This window comes from Gorilla gorilla, chromosome 2 (genome assembly GCF_029281585.2).
Source record: "Gorilla gorilla gorilla isolate KB3781 chromosome 2, NHGRI_mGorGor1-v2.1_pri, whole genome shotgun sequence".
NCBI lineage: Eukaryota > Metazoa > Chordata > Mammalia > Primates > Hominidae > Gorilla > Gorilla gorilla.
Genome location: NC_086017.1, coordinates 62,655,725 through 62,672,640, shown reverse-complemented (window position 1 = coordinate 62,672,640; position 16,916 = coordinate 62,655,725). Strand labels below are relative to the sequence as shown.

General features: G+C 55.2%; 1 protein-coding gene across 1 annotated transcript; it reads right to left on the bottom strand.

The window, feature by feature from the left end:
* Positions 1 to 2,197: 2,197 nt before the first annotated feature.
* ITIH1 (inter-alpha-trypsin inhibitor heavy chain 1) lies at positions 2,198 to 16,637 on the bottom strand. The gene is made up of 22 exons (XM_004034299.5): positions 16,504 to 16,637; positions 16,219 to 16,239; positions 15,730 to 15,896; positions 15,190 to 15,294; positions 14,642 to 14,804; positions 13,857 to 13,970; positions 12,234 to 12,359; positions 12,032 to 12,148; positions 11,161 to 11,329; positions 10,946 to 11,071; positions 9,808 to 9,989; positions 9,052 to 9,237; positions 7,847 to 7,986; positions 7,184 to 7,338; positions 7,081 to 7,095; positions 6,671 to 6,691; positions 6,217 to 6,297; positions 5,938 to 6,051; positions 4,431 to 4,632; positions 3,340 to 3,512; positions 2,632 to 2,743; positions 2,198 to 2,478 (listed from the first exon to the last, which is right to left on the bottom strand). The coding sequence occupies exons 1-22, from the start codon at positions 16,618 to 16,620 to the stop codon at positions 2,349 to 2,351; spliced, it is 2,736 nt and encodes a 911-aa protein (XP_004034347.2). The 5' UTR covers positions 16,621 to 16,637; the 3' UTR covers positions 2,198 to 2,348.
* Positions 16,638 to 16,916: the final 279 nt, after the last annotated feature.

Below are 16,916 nucleotides of genomic sequence, written 5' to 3'. Positions count from 1 at the left end.
TGTCTCTGTGATCTGACCCCAGCTTGTTTTTCTGAGCTCACTCTCTTGTACCAGCACACCCTCCCCTTCTGCACATGTCACATCTTTCATCTCTCTGCCAGTCCCAGTGCCTCCCCTCCAGGACCCTTCCCTGGCCATCCCCTAGAGGACTATGGGACATCCCTGCTCCAAGCCCCAAGCCCCCTGAGGACCTGCTTTGTCATGACCTTATGTTGAGCGGATGTGCTCAGGTCTGCCTGCCCCCTCTGCACCCAGAGCTCCTGGGGGCTGGACCATGTCATGTTTCCCTCTGTGCTTCCAGGGCCCAGCCAGGGACTTGGCTGCCCTCAGCCTTTTGGGGAGTCATTGCCCTAAAAGTCTGTAGTGAGGCTGGGCTCCAGCTTCCAGGACAACAGGAGCTTTAGAGGCAGGACCTGGTCTCAGTGGGGGCTGGGACCTCCTAAGCCACCTCAGGACCCTGCCAGCCTAGCCCCTTCAGGGCAGCTATTGCACACCCACCATACCCATGGCTTCTCTGAGCCAAGCTGACCCTGTGACCCTCCCACTGGGCAGCCCACTACTGAATGGAGTCGACAAGGACGGCTGGGTCCAGGACAACTAACTTATGGGGAGTTCAGCGGCCTCAGCTGAAAGCTCTGGTGCTGATTGGGAGATGTGCAGAGAGAGTTGTTGGGAGCAGAGGAACCAAGAAGGCAAAAGGCAGATGCCACGGGGCAGCAGAAGCCCTGAGGAGGGTGTGGTCTAATGGCTGGAAGAGGCAGCAGCCACAGAGCAATGATGGAGTGTTGCCAAATCAGCCAGGCACTATGGCTCTTGCCTGTAATCCCAGCTTTTTGGGAGACTGAGGCTGGAGGATCACCTGGGCCCAGGAGTTCGAGGCTGCAGTGAGCGCTGTGTTCGTGCCACTGCACTCCAGCCCGGATGCCAGGGCGAGACCCCCGTCTCAAAAAAAAAAAAAAAAAATTGAAAAGAGGGAGTTTCCAAGCCAGTGAAATGATGGCCAAGTGGCAGATGCTGCCTGTGCTTGGTGTCTGGCTGGGCGGTGCCTGTTTCCTTCGGGCCTCCTGAACCCTTACACCAACCTCACTGGCAGCAGGCACCAAGCTCGGGCCTGATGGAGGCCAAACCCAGCAGGTGCTGGTGCCTGGGTGTGGAGAGAAGACCCCTCAGAGCTGCCGTGTCCTCATTTCCTGGCTTCTGGGATGTTTTCAGTCCTGTGGCTGCTGGCACTGGGTGGCTGGCACTGTTGCCCAATGGCTCCTCCTCACGGACCTGCAGCTGCCTGCAGAGCTTCTCCTGTCCTCTCTCATCTGGACCACTGCCTCATCCCCAAGTGCCTGGAGTTTGGGGAGACAGACAACTCGAAATAGGGATTCTGGAGCTGCTAAGCGGCCTTAAGGGATGGCTGGGGACTTGGAGGAACCAGAGTTGTCATGCAGACTTTATAATTAGACAGAATCTAAGAGATCTTTGGGTTCACCGCCTTTCCATTCTACAGGAGAGGGAGATGAGGCCCCCATTGGGCAGGCCTTGCCAAGGGTGACCCCGACAGCTGGCAGCTCACAGCTCTTCCTGGAGAACCCCAGGATACCTGGGAAGGTGGGCTGGCCGCCCCACAGCCTGCCGCTAGGGGCTCTGTGTTCATAGGGCGTGAGGCAGCCTTTGAGCTCAGCATTGGTGTTATTGATCCAGGCCCTCAAAACCAGTCCTTGTTCTGTCTGGTCCCTTGTGAGCCTCATTTGTAGTGGAAACTGGACAGAAACTAGCAAGAAAAAGCAGAAAGCCTCTGGAAAGCAGTGGGTGGAGGCCTGTGCGCATTCACACACGGAGCTCTCTGAAGTGTGGCTCACCTGCCTGCACCTGTGATGTTGTGTTTTGACTGGGCCCCAAGGTCAAGCCAAGGGAGGGGACCCTGATGGGGTAATTCCAGGCATTCACATGAGGAGATGGTAGGGTGCCACTCCTGGTCCCCTGAAATCACAGCTTCTGGGCAGGGACCGTCTCTGCCTTTGGAAAATACCAGCCTGGCTGCCAGACGTTACAAACCCTCGGCAGGGAAATGGTGTGAGCTTTCTTCCCAGCCTCTGACCTGCTTCTCCTCTCCCTGGGTCTGTTGTAACCCCTAAGTCCATCTGAGGGGCAGCATCTTGGGCTGCCTCCCTGCCATCCTCCCTCCCCAAAATCAGCCAGCTCAGGGTGGACACGGCCTCTCTTTAATGGAAGGCATGAGGTGCTTTGACACAAGGAACCAGCTTAGTCAAGGAGGTGCAGCCTCAGCAGCAGGTCAGGATGTCGTCCTCCTCCTCTGCCTTGGCCCCAGGGGAGGACAGGCGTGCTGGCCAGAGGGCTCAGAAGATGTCGGAGACGATATAATCAGTGTAGGCACCATCGATGAGTCCAGCCCCATTGTTGTGAATGAACCAGCAGGACACCTCGGCCCCATGCCGCGGGTCCTTGCTGTAGTCTTTTTGCAAACCCCTGTGCAGAGACAAGTCAGCTGGGGTCACCCTTCGGACCAGTAGGGCAGCACCTCCCCAGGCAGCTCACCCCACCCATGTGACACCTGGAGGAAGACCTGGAAGAACTACAAAGTGGCCGAGGGCAGACGTGCTGGGCAAGCAGCCCACCCACCTGGTGACTGTGAGCCGGCGGTTCCTCACCACCATCGTGGCATCTGGCTTTGTGAGGTCGGAGCCTGGGCGGATGTCAGACACTTCAAAACCGATGGGGTGGAAAAATTGCCCTAGAAAGGCACATTGGAGACAGCGGTTACCGTCTCGGGGACTTGCTCCTGCCCTGCACTCAGCAGGTGCTCACTGCGGGGTTAGAGCATTGCTGGACCGCTTTTTTTCCAGGGCTTGACTGTTTCTGCTAACAGTCCCAGCACGAAAAGCTACCTTTGGTTCACTTGCTATAGAGAAGTAGATACATTTCTAGGTGGTCCTACCTCCTGTCTTTTAAAACGGGATCTGTCTGGGGAGAGAGGTTTGAGGGGCAGAAGCCCATAGAGAGCAGTGTCTGTAGAAAGGCCACACAGGAGCAGTGTGGTCAGTGACCCACCCTACTCACAAGGTCCCTGGGAACCCTCTGGGCCTTTCTTTTTGCGATCAGACCTCTGCCCCTCACTTGCTCCCAGGCTCACTTAAGCGTTTGTTTCACTGTGTGTTTGCTCACAGCCTCACCAACACAGCCCCTCAGACGGCTCTGCTCCTTGGAGGCCACACTGGAGGTGGGCCTGTCCTGGTGCCCAGCTATAGAACTGACCGGTGGCCCCAGGTCCCACATGTCCTCTGGCTTCAACACCCTTCCCCACAGCCCTGCCAGCCTGGCCAGCCGTACCCAGCAGCCCGTGCGTCCGGGCTGACATCCGATGACTGTCCAGCACATAGAAGCCCAGGAAGTCCTGGTGGACCGAGCTTCCCTTCCACACTCGGTGCAAAACAACCTCAAAGGTGCCACCGTCATCCACAGACACCACCAGGTTCCTCTTCTTGTTGATGGTCACCACCACCCTGCAGAGCCAGGTGGCCGAGAGGGTAGGTGTGGCTGCACTGCATCCCTCTCCACTCAGCTGCCCTTGTCATCTGGGACCCAACCCTTATGACCACGCCCCCACCCCATGGCCTTCATCCCCAGATGGCCAGCTGTTACCTGTTCCACGCCCCTTCCCACATGTTGCTGTTGTGCATGGGGCCCTTGCAATGTGCCAGGTCCTGTGCTAAGCCCTCTATGCAAACTGCATCATTCAATCCTCACTCCGAGCCTGTGAAGTCCCAGGCTCAGAGAGGTTAAGTAACTTGCCCAAGGTAGCACAGCTGGTAAGCAGTGGAGCCAGGACTTGGACTTCAGGCTGTCTAATATCAGAGTCCGTGTTCTGTGACTCCCACTCATCACCTGTGACCTCCACAGCAGACTCTCCCCACCTCTTCCTATAGCTCTGCTGCCCAGCATTGCTCTGGTGCTTGGCACAGTTTGTTGAATGAATGAATGAATGAATGAATGAATGAATGAATGAACGAATTAGTAAAGGAAGGAAAAGTCATGAGACAATGCAGACTAAGACATGCCAAATGAGAAGCCCAGAGAAATCTGGAGTTCAGCAGAGGAAGAGAGCAGGAGGGCTGAGGGGAAGAGGTGGCCTCTTTGCTGGGCCTGGGAGGATGAGCTGGCTTTGTTTGGTAGAGACAGGGGTGGCATTCAGAGCTAAGGTGCGGTGGGAGCACAGTTGCCATGCAGCTGGGCCCAGAGGACATATCCAGTAACCAAGGGAAATGGAGGGCTGGGTGGGCCATGGAGTCTGACATGTCTGCACAGGCCACATGGGTGTCACCCACAGACATGGCTCAGGGACGAGGGCCCTGCAGACTCAGCAGAGTCCTGGGCCCAGGCCACACCTCCCCCTGCATCTCGCCCAGGCCCTGGCAGGTTACCCGTCCTGCCGCAGCACAGCTTGGTCCCTCCAGGAAAACACAGGCCCACCAAAGCCGGGGTTCAGCGTAATGTTCTGAGGAGTCACTTCCAACTGAAAGTCCGTGGCAGGGTTTGCGATTCCCAGCCGCCCGAAGTACGTGCCGTCATGCTGCCCAGGGCTCCTGGCCTTGTTGCCAATGAGCTGTCCATTCACTGAGAAGCCTGCAATGGAGCAAGAGGGCATCCGGGTTGGGAAGGGGCCTGCCTGCCTTTGCTTAGCAGGATCATGCCTCCTTCCTAAGAGGCCCCTACGCCCTGCCTGTGCCACTCTGTCTTTGAGAGTCTCCTGCCTCAGGGTCTCCAGGTCTGGTCCCGCACACAGCACCACCTCCCCTTCCTCTCCACCCCTCCTGCCATGCCAAATATCCCATACTCAGCTCTCGGTTCTGGGTCCTAATGGAGGTCGTGCCTCCCCGAGAACAGGACCTAGCCTGCTCCTTCTCTGTGGCCCCAGCCCCTCACACAGGGACAGGCTCCCATTGTGCTGGAAATGCATTGTGGGACCTCTTCACAGAGGTCTCCGCTGACCTGGGCAGCCACAAAGCCCCCTTCCCACCCTCACTCTGCCAACCCAGTACGTCTCATGCTCTGAAATGATCATCTCAGAATGTTCACCTGTTTGTCTTCCCCTTCCCTAAACTCTATGAAAGCAGGGACTATCTTGGCTCCCACTGCATTCCCAGCCCCTCGTTGGTGCACAACAAACACTTGCAGATGGACTAACTGGACAGGGAGGGAAGGAGACAGGAGGGAGCAGGGGTGAGAGGGGAGAGGGAGCTGTTCCCCATAACCAAGGCACTGCGGGGAGAGAGGTGCTCTGCTCAGCCATGCTTCATGGGGAAGGTGGGGCAGGACTGTGACATATTTGCAGGACCTAGTATGAAATAAAAAGGAAGGGCCCCTTGTTTAAAAAGTGGTAAGGGTTTCAAGGTGGCAACGGAAGAGCATTAAACTGGCTGGGCACGGTGGCTCATGCCTGTAATCCCAGTACTTTGGGAGGCCGAGGTGGGTGGGTCACCTGAGGTCAGGAGTTTGAGACCAGCCAGGCCAACATGGTGAAACCCCATCTCTACTAAAAATACAAAAATAAGCCAGTCATGGTGGCATGCGCCTGTAGTCCCAGCTACTTGGGAGGCTGAGGCAGGAGAATCACTTGAACCCAGGAGGCAGAGGTTGCAGTGAGCTGAGATAACGCCACTGTACTCCAGCCTGGGCAACAGAGCAAGACTCTGTCTCAGAAAAAAAAAAAAGCCCCTGTGTGCCTACCCCAGTCACATGCTGATAAAGCTGGCCCTGTGTAGGTACAGCCAGGAGGATGGGGTGGGAAGGCAGCGGGCAGAGCCCAGCCAGGTGGATGGTGCCCAGGCAGAGGGCAGTGAGGGCCTTGGCCATAGTCCTGTTCCTGGCTGAATGTTGAGGGCAGAGGAGCCCTGGCCCTGTCTGGCAGAGGTGTGATGCCCGCCATACCTGTGTTGGGGTCCTGTACCAGGCTCAGGATAACACCAGGCTCCTCATTGATGTTGAAGCACAGGGTGTCCTCTTTCTGGGGCATGTGGATGATGAAGTGAGGGTCCGTGTCCACTGGGGGCACAGCATGGAATTCGTTAGATTGGACATCGGGCAGATGGGGCTGGCCAGGGGTTGGGGTTCAGCTAGGCAGGTCCCAGAGAGAGACAGAGAGAGAGAGACAGCCAGACAGGGGGGGTCCCAAACAGGGGTGTCCCTCAGACCCTTCCAAGTACTCACCGCCAGTCACTCGGTCTGGCAGCTGCTGGGTATTGGAGCTGGAATGAGTAGGAGAAGGCTGCAAGGCTGACAGCACGAACGCTGATGGGAGAGGGAGTGGCATTTAGAAGCGGGGCAGCCAGCCCTTCCCTGGAGCTGCTGATCCCTCTGATGACTCTTTCCTCACTGGTGGGGCTGGCCTGAGGCCACCAAGCAGGGATGTCCACTCAACATCACATGCCCTTGATTGGCTCCCGGGACATGGGGACAGAAGCTTGGCCTGGCATGTTTAGCTGGCCCCCTCTCTGTCTCCTCCCCCAGGGACCCCAGGCTGGGGAGGCCAGGCTGTTCAGGGGTCTGTTCTAAAGATTCCCAGTGACAAGCAGTGAAGACAGCTGGAACAGAGGAAGAAAGCCAACGGGGTGATCATCAAGGAGGGGTAAAGATGTGAATGGCCAGGATGGCTGCCACTTACTCCTTCTGGGTCCCAGCATCTCTGTAGAAGACAAGGACATATTATCGAAGACAGTGTCACCCACGGTGCCCCACACGAAAGGCATGCAGCTCTGTCCACAACAGGCCTGGGCCCAGCCCTCCCTCTGGGGGTCTCAGCCCTCCCCTGGGGTCCTGCCTCCTCACAGACATGCGCTCACACCAAGAGGGGACCAGTGGAGGCTGCTGGGGGTTCAGCCTGCACAAAAGCTCACAAAGCGCAGCAGGGAGTTCGCGGTGATGTGGAGAAGGGCGGCTCAGGGGACGGAAGAACGGGAAGGAGTGGAGTCAGGGAAGAAGGGGGATGGGGAGCTGCGAGCCTGGGGCTGGAGCACCTGCCACCTGCCCAGCTACCAAAGCCCAGAACTGAAACTAATGCAATTTAAAACTCACCCAAAGGCGGAGAATCTGGAAGGGAGGGAAAGAGAAAATAATTAAAGCCCCAGAGGTTTTTGGCCCATGGCCTCCCCCTTCTGTAGACCCCTGCAGCCTATACCCTCTGAGGGCTTGTCGATGGTGGGCTTCAGGCCGTCCTGGTCCGCCATGCCCCTGATGCTCATGGAGGTCAGTGGGGTCACAAACCCATAGTCCAGTGACATCCGCAGGGCCTGGGATGACAGGTTGGCCCTCTCCTCCCTGTCCACCTTCATCCTGCATTCAAGACAGAGGCTGGCTCCAAGCCCCGACTTGCACGGCCCTCATCCTTTCACCTATCCATTCACTCATTCATTCATTCATTCATTCATTCATTCATTCGACACATAAGTATTAAGCCCCCATGGTGTCCTGTGCAGTGGCTACATCCTCAGGGGCCTCCAGGTTTAATGATCTCTTACAGAGATCACTTGGAGATTTGGTGGGGTTGAGGGGCATGTCAGAGATACGCAGAGACATTAACAGCTGTGAGATCTGGGTCAAGAGGTCTAACCTCGCTGAGCCTCTGTGTGCTGAGTGTGGGTAAATAGCGGGCTGCCTTGTGCCCTGGTGGGCCTGCCCGGACTGTTGACTGACTGGTTGATATTAACTCAGTGAGCAAAGCAGAAGAGGAAAGTAAATCTGACCTACTTGCCCCAGAACCACCCCTCCTCTGCTCACCTCCAAGGGGTGGGGGGACTCTGGGGTGGGCAGTGCCCACCTGGGGCAGCTGCAGGAGCCCTACCGCTTGGCCAGCAGCTCCTGGATGGTGAGGTAGGCCCAGAGGCGCTCGACGTGGTTCTCCAGCATGTGGCCACGCTCTCGGAGCAGTTTCTTCATCTCCTCCTCATCCACTAGGCAGGTTATACTGAATTCTTGTCCCTCCTGAGAGTTGAGGTACAGAGAGGGGTGGTGCACCATGATAAGCACGGCCCCTGGCTGGTGCTAGGGGCTCTGAGGGGCCCATTTCGTCTGGTATCTGCAGCTTCGTCCTCAGCATCACCTGCTTCCCTGAGCCTGTTCACCTCATCCTATTCGTTGATTCTTGCCAAGCACCCTCTGCGAGCCAGGCTTGGCCTGGACCCTAGGGATCCCATGGAATGGGAGAACCAGGCCCTGCCTTGTGGAGTTTCTCTGGGGGAGGCCAATAAGCACCCGGCTGTTTCCACTATGACCCACTCCAAATGCCCACCAAATTCTAGGTGGGCTGCACCATTCAACTTGCCACGGCACACAAATGTGCCTCCTCCATCCAGCTACATTAACCGGGGCACCACTTTCCAAGGGCATCCTATGCACCAGCTGCTGCCTACAGGTATTATATGGATTATTCCATTTACTCCACACAATGCTCTGGTGCAGTATGGTACAGAAAAGGAAACTGAGGCCTAGGGAACTGGACCCCTTGCCCAAGGATGCCCAGCTGGTCAGGATGGCGCCAAGGTCTAGCTCAACTCTCCTTACTCAAAGCCTGAGTTCTGAACCTTCGACCACATTTAGGGCGTCGTCTGTGTCCTGGAGGGCAGGGTCCAGGTCTCACATGCCTGTCCCCACCACACACAGGTGCACATACACGCATGCACTGCACCATGGCACAAAGCCTGGCACACAGTAGGTGTTCAGGAAATGGTTATCAAATGAGAAGGGAGAGGTTGGTCTCTTGCTCTCTTGCACATTGGGATGAATGATGCGAAAAATAACAATTGGTCACTGGGGGCCAAGGGACTGCAACTGATAAAGGCCATATTGGCCCCATTCCAGCCAATCCAGCCCCCAGGATGCCTGTGTGGAGGGATGTTCAGGCCTGGGGTGTATGTGGCATGGTGGGGATGAGGGTACTACTCTGGGGAAAAAGAGGCCTCTGGGGGTTGGCAGGAATGGGGAACAGTGTGGGTTTGGAGCCTCTAGGGTGCTGCCTGGCCTCTCCACCCTCCATGGCCCACCATTTACCCCATGGGCCTGCACATCAGCCTTGAAGCTGCTCTGTTTGTTGTCAGCAATGCGCCCGGCCACCACAATCTCTGAGCCTTCGTAGTACTGTTTATGGTGGTTCTGGGTCAGGGCCAAGACAGCATCCTGGGGGTACTGCAAATCCACATCCACCAGCAGGGGTTTGGCTACCTGGCTGTAGAAACCCTGCAGGGATAGAGGTTGCAGCCTTAGAGCTGAGCACCCTGGGCTCCTAATGGGAAGCCTGCCCACAAAGTGGAGTGTTGGGAATTCCCAAGTTAGAGAATGAATCTGAGGGTCCGAGAGCTCAAGTAGCTGGCTCGAGGTCATGCTGCTGATTTTTTTTTTTTTTTTTTTTTGAGACAGAGTCTCACTGTGTTGCCTAGGCTGGAGTGCAGTGGCACAATCTCAGCTCATTGCAACCTCCACCTCCTGGGCTCAAGTGATTCTCCTGCCTCAGCCTCCCAGGTAGCTGAGATTACAGGCATCCACCACCACACCTGGCTAATTTTTGTATCTTTAGTAGAGACGGGGTTTCACCATGTTGGCCAGGCTGGTCTCGAACTCCCGATCCACCCACCTTGGCCTCCCAAAGTGCTGGGATTACAGGCTTGAGCCACCATGCCTGGCCCACGCAGCTGATTTGAACTCTATGCCAGAGCTTTATCTGCTCCTCTAGGCTGATGGGCAAATGGCCACCAAGGCAGGGCTCCCTATGGCATGCCATTGGAGGTACAGGGGGTTGTGAGGGGAGACCTGCAGCTGCTGGGTGGCATCACGGTCCTCGTAGATTCTCTGGGCCCGTCCGTTGTTCTCCATGGACATGACCTCCAGAAAGTTAAAGTCCACATTGTGGCCGAAACCCAGGTTGTAGAGCGGGAACCTGCCCCGGATGGCGTTGCGGACGTTCTTGAGGATTTGGGAACGGTCCGTCACCCCTGCAAGCCACACACCTGGGTAGTGACGGGATACTGGCCCACAGGCATGTGGGGCACGAGGGGGCTCTGGGGAACACTCCCTGGGGCTCAAGCCTTCCATCTCAGAGCATCTCCAGGCTCCTGGGCATCCTGAGGCATCGCGTCCTCCTGGCTCTCCTGGGAGACTGCAGCAGCTATCAACAGCTCCTCACAGACCCCGCCCATCTAGGTGGGTCCATCACCAGCAGGTCTGATTCTGCTCGAAACCCTGCCGTGGCTCCTTTGCCATGGACTGCGAGACCCTGCTGACCTTCCCACGCTTGTTTTACCCCATTCTGCACATGCCCACAGTTCCCGGGCAGGCCCTGCCAGTGCACACACCCTTTTTATGACTTAAGCTGCCTCTTCTGCCTGGGATCCCTTCCTGCCACTCTCCCCTCTTTCTAGACTGAGCTCAGGAGTCACCTCCTCCAGGAGGCCTTCCCAGACATCCCCATGGGTCAGGTGTCCTTTGTCTGTGGTTCCACAGCCTCAAGCACCCTGTTCTTTCAGGGCCCTCAGTATCTACTCCTGGATCTGCTTCCCCCAGTAGGTCCTGGGCTCTTTGAGGGCAGAAATATGTCTTGTTCCCTTGGTATTTCAGTCCCCAGCCCCTTGCTTAGCATACAGTAGGTGATAAATAAATAGTTCATTAAACTGTGAACAGAAGCATGGAATCTTGCCCATCTTCCAGGGACTCGTACAGACCTGTGTCATTTAGAAACATCTCCGATTTCTCAACTCACAGGACAGAGGTACACCATGGAGCTCTCTCAGACTTTGTGGTCTGAGCTGTGTTTTTAGACCAGTGCTTGATTTTGCCCTGAGCTTTTCTGCCCCCTGATGGCATCTCCAATGGTTGGGTTTCCAACTTCAGCTTGCATGTCTCGGGTGACAAGGAGATCACCACCTCCCAAGGCAGCCCCCAAGGTGCTTACCCTCTGTGGGATCGCCATCTGTCAACATGATGAGAATTGAGGCATGGTTGCTGAGTTCTGGGAGGCTTTCCTGAACTTGGTTCAAGATCTCAATTCCCTGGAGCAAACCTCCATTCAGGTTTGTGGCTGCAAGGAAGAGAAAGCAGACCAGTGTATGCCCTCATTCTGAGGGGACAGAGGTGACATCGAGGTTGCCTGAGACCCCCCACCCTTACCCTCATCCAGGGAAAAGCCCCGCACAAAGTCTTGAGCTGCTTGTAGGTTGGCCTCAGATGCTTGCACCAGCGAGCCCTTCCACGATTGTACTCGAGTCCCAAAAAGAACCAGGTCAAAGTAGTCCCCTGGCTGCATGTCCCCCAGAATTTTAAGGAGTGCCTCCTTGGTCTGCAAGGACAGAACAGTCAGTAGACAGACAGGGCCCCAGGGTGGCCCCAGGACAGCACCTTCCAACTCCAGATACCCGTTTCAGAGATCCACAGAGTGGACAAGCAGGAGGAGATAGGACAACCAGGTGGCCCCGAGACAGGAGCATCCTGCCGGGCCTTGGGGTGGATGAGGGAGGTGGAGAAGGCAAAGGAACCCACCATGGGGAAAAGAAATAATCAGGAGTTCGGGAGGGGCAGGATTAAGAGAAAGGACCCCAGGAGCTGTGCTTCTAGAATACTCCTTGTCCAGCCATGTCTACACTGCACCATGGACAGGGCACTCCAAACCCTGTGGGCGGAGAGCTATTCCCTGCTATAAGATGCCTCCCCACGGACCACCGTAATTACCCCCGGCACTTGTAGTGCACAGGTTTCCTCTTCTAAGCACTTCCCCCAGGGGGTAACTCCATGACCCTGCAGACACCATTGTCATTCCCATTTTTTGCCATTGAGGAGAGGTGAATGCACTTCCTCACGACTGCACAGTGAGGAAGCGATACTGATTCCAGAGATGCTAACCACTGGGATTTCCTGTTAAATCACTCTGCCTCTGACCAGGAGGATAAATCCCAAACCAGACTCTGGCAGCAAAACTGGCATGTGGTGAGTGATGGGGCTGTGGAAGCTTCTGCTGGGTGAGCTGTTTCAAGCTGCAGCCTACCTGCTTCACTTTCTGGCCTCTCATGGAGCCACTGATGTCAATCACAAAAACCACGTTCTTGTTCATGTTTGTCAGGTTTTGGGGGGCGAAGAAGTGGGCAAAGTGGTTATTGGCCACCTGAAATAGAGGAGAACGAGTGAGGCCACTCTCACAGCACCCCTTGCCCATCCTCTGGGTGCTGAGCCAGAAGCTCAGGGCTCACCAGGAGGTCGCAGATCTTGTCTCGACTGACATCATAGGTCACCTTGAAGTGCCCGTTCAGTAAGGATGTAGAACATGTGGGGCAGGACTGCTGCTGGCTCACAGTGGGACGGAACAGCACGTGACCCTGGAACCGTCGAGAGTGTGAGCCATTACTGGTTTGTGTAACCACAAACAGGATGTTTGCAAAGACAACATAAGAAGGCATGCGTGTGTGTATGTGTGTGTGTGTGTGTGTGTGTTTGCACGGACAGAGAAACGAGTTCGGTGGGCCACTCACTCACCTAGCTGCTGAGAGCACACACCTGTAGGTGGTGGGAGAGATGACCCATTCCCTTGCTTATACGCTTCTGAATCATTGGGATTTTCTACAATGAACATCATCACTTTGGGTATATAAATAATAACAAAATAATAGCAATGTGATACATCTGACAACTCAAACTGTTGAGTGAAAAAGCAGCACTACAATACTGTGGCGGGAAATAAAAGCTGCCCAGGTTGACAAAGAACAAAGACTTGAAGGAAGGGTGCAGAATGGAAGCTGAGGTCTGGTTGGAGTTGGCGATGTGCTTGGGGAAGCTAGTGATGGTTTTTATTCAATACTTTCTATATTCCTGGACCTCATATATTTTTCTATAAAGAAATTTTTGTTCGTTATAAAAGTAAGGTAGGCTCATCAAAAAGAAGCAGAAGCAAAAGGAAGAAGAAGCAGCAGAAAAGAAGAAGAAGAAGAGAAGATAGAAGAAGAAGAAGGAGAAGGAGAAGAAGCAGAAGAAGAAGAAGAAGGAGAAGAAGAAGAAGAAAAAGAAGAGGAGGAGGTGAAGGAGGAGGAGGAAGAGGAGAGAAAGGATGGAGGATAAAATAGAACCTTGAAAAATTCTTGGGAAGACAAGGACCCATCCCTTTGTTCCCCCACAGAAAGCAAGCACGTTTGCTAACACTCTTGAGGTGTCATATTTAGTTTAAAAGGAAACCCCTCTAAACTGTAAGAAGCACTTCTCTTAAATGAATTGTGGTGCAGGCTCTACATAAGTGGGAACTAAAGGATTTGTTCGTGGCTCGGGTTGGGGGCAAGTCAGGAAGCAGGGCATTACCCAACCATACACCACACTCCTCCAGGAACCTGGGGTGGGGGTGAGCCAGGGGCTTCTGGGATTCCTGAAAATAGTGGCAAGCGACAAGTCGTTGGGTAGGCCAAAGGTCTTTCCAAACTTATGTTTCCAAGAAACCTGAAGCTTGGAGTCCTAACCACACCAGCATATGAGGTTTACTTATGTGCTGGATATTTCCCTGAATGCTCTCCCATGGGCGTGAGGTGGGCAAAGAGGGCACTGAGGCTCAAGCAAGCCAGCAACTCACCCTGGACCATGCAGCCCGTGTGTGGTGGAGCTGGAGCTGGCTCCTTCCCCACCTCAGCATGCAGGCTTTTGCTAAACTGCTCTGAGAACCAGGATTGCTGAGTTCTCCTAGGCACCAATCACATGACACCAGCTTCTCTCATCCTGAGGGCAGACCACAGCCCCTGCCTGGTTTCTGGGCTAAGGCTGGACATTCCATAAGGGGTGGGCAGGCTGAGAAGTCTCCAAAGGGCCCACCACCCCCCCCTTGCTATCCCATGTACCTTTTTTCCTGAGAAGGACTTCTTGATAGTTTGGGCTGCCAGTTCCTTGGGCAGGAAAGAGGCCTGGGCATCCAGCTTGCTGATCCCCTGGGGCTCGAAGATGTCCACATCGATCTGCAACATTGAAGCAAATTTTTTTTTTTTAAAAAAAGATGGGATCTTGCTTTGTTGCCCAGGCTGGCTTCAAACTCCTGGGCTCAAGCCATCCTCCTACCTCAGCCTCCCACGTAGCTGGGATTACAGGCTCACACCACACTGAAGCAAATTCTCTACCAGGGCTCCCACTCACCAAGTCTCAGCCAAGAGCCAGCATGTGTCCTGGCCACCTACTGTGTGCAGCACCCACCCAGCCCTGATCACAGGGCCTGGTACTCAGTAGGCACTCCAAAAATACTGACCAAATGAAGGTGTACATGCCTGCATCCCTCAACTCAGCCACCACTTAGGTGCCAGCAATAATTCCAGGCCCTCAGGCTGCGCGGGACTTTCTAGTTTACAAAATTACCTGGACATTCAGTACTTCTCGTGATCCCTGTGGCGGTCCTGGGACTCACAGAAACCCCCCATCTAGCAGATGAGCAAACCGAAGCTCAGAGATAAAGAGGAAGTTAGAGAATTCAGGGAGTTCCCTGCCCAAGAAGAGCGCATCAGAGCTCACCCTGAGGGGTTAGTCCCCATCCCTGTGTTCTCAGGCCTGGGTGACACATGGTGGGTGCTCAACCAGTGTTGGGAGCCATGGTGATGGAGAGAGGGGCAGGACCCCTGCCCCGGGACCTGTGATCTACCTCAAAATGATGCACCAGCTGCTTGGGCTTGACTTTGATGACAATTTCATACTGCATATGGTTTCTCTTCAGCACTTCCTCATAAGTCAGCTGAAACGTGACCTTGCTCTGGGGATTGACGGTGAGGTGGATGGTGAATTGCTCCATAGTTCTCCCCGAGGCCCTGGATGTGCCACCAGAGGCAACAGCAGACAGACAGAAGGTAAATGACATTTGGGTCCTTGTCACCTAACATGTGGCCCTCAGAATTTATTTCTCTTAGATGAGTGTTGCTCCCAGGTTTCCCTGGACCTCACAAATGTGTTAGCTGGCTGGTCAGGGTCAGGGTCCAAGATGGCGGGGGCCCACTTCTCCCAGTGGCATATCTGGGAAAAGGGCAACTGCACAGCAGCCTGTTCAGTGCACCGTGCTGGCATCTGGGTTTGGGCAGTTTGCTTACCCTTCCATCATCCTGGGCTGTTCTCCACTAAAGCCACCTTGCAGCCATCAGACCTGTCCTGGCTGGGGAGGGCAGCCCTAGAGATGAGACCAGCAGGCCCAGAACTCACCTGACAAGGCCGGCATTCTCTCCTGAGATAGCTGCTTTCCGGTACTGCTTCCATGCAGTCACCTTGTCCTTTATGTCTCCGATAAATGCGTTTCCATCTGCCGTACTGCAGGGAGGGAAGGACACCCTCAGGAAAGATGAGCCTCCTGGCCACACAGGTCCTGAGAGGGCCTGTCCATGTGAGCCCTTGGATAAGCACGTCTCCTGACCAGCCTTCTATTGCCCATGGTGGAACTCAGGGGTCCATGGGCAATGAGGTGAGCAGCCCAGGTCAGAGGCCAGCAAGAAGCCTCAGACTCTGGCCTTGGCTCCTTGGGTTCTAGCCTGAAACATGCTGTGATGGGTCCCAGTTTGCCTCCAAGATGGGAGCCAAGCACAGACCTAAAGGGCTTCTTCCTCCCCTCAAAGCCAGGGCTGGTCTGTGGCCCTTCTAGAATGAGGAGATGCTCTGCGTTATCTGGCCACTCCGATCCTTGTTCTTAAGCTGGGACTAGTAAGCGGCACCCCTGGGAGAAGGCATGGGAGTTGGGCAGGCACGCACACGGCAAAGTCACTGATGAATGCTGTCTTGGGGATTTCCACGTCAAAGGCCACTTCCCTGGCTTCATTGGCAGTGTTGACCACTTGGCTGGTGACAACATAGTGGGCGAAGCGAGAGGTGACTTTGCAGTTGACTTTCAAACTCCGGATGAACACGCCATCGACAGCCTAAAGTGAGACATGAAGGAGCTGTGGCCTGAGACAGGGCCTCTGTCAGCGAGGGACTTCCTGTGGTACGGGGACTTGGCACTCAGCCCCAATGCATGGTGCCCAGATGCCAGAAGAACAGACCGCAGGAAGACCCCTGCTCTCTGGCTGAGACCGTGCTGTGGGATATGAGGTGAGATGGGAACAAGTCCCCATTTCTAGGACCCTGGAGAGTACCCCCTGCCTATGGCCCTGATAGAGGGGTCCACCCCTGACGGGTTGGGGAAAGCAAGCCTGTAAAAAGGGCTCTGTCACAGACCCCTTTGCCAGGACTCTTACTCACGGTGTCCACAGCCTGTCGCTTCTGCAAAACAAAATCAGGGTCAAGTGTGAGAGGAAAACTCAGGGGACCACCGGCCTGCCAGTTCAGGGATGGGAGTGGAACACAGCCTGTGTCCTCTGCCCCTTAGCTTCACCTCCTTGGTGGTGCTGGGAGGTCACCTCTCCACTCAGAAGTGGTGGAGGTGGTGGGGGTGACCCTGGCCCCTGGAGTGGGGGTCTTGTGTCCCACCCGGGGCCTCATCCAGGTTCAGCTGCCTATTTCTGCCCTGTGGGCTTAGCCATATACCTCGCTGCTCTTGGACCTGCCTGTAGCCGAGCCCAGGGCAGGCATGGCCTGCAGGATGAGGAGAGATACCAGGTACATGCACAACAGCAGCCCCCGAGGCCCCATGGCACCGTCCATGCTCTAAGGCTCCTGCTGCCCTGTCACCTCAGTCAGACCAGTAATCAATACAGTGCTGGATAAACATGGATTAAACATTAGACAAGGTGCAGGCAAATATTAATGACAAAAACCGCAATGACTTTTGCATCAACCTAACACATTTTGAGGAATCAAAATTTGGCAGTGGAAGCTTTTTGCCTGGGGGGAGGGGGGTGGTTCCTAGCTCTGGGTGGTGTAAACTACTGATGGGGCTCCAGACCATGTCCCTCTGTGTAGAACTGTGCTTAGCCTATGTGAACTGTGAGGATCCCCGG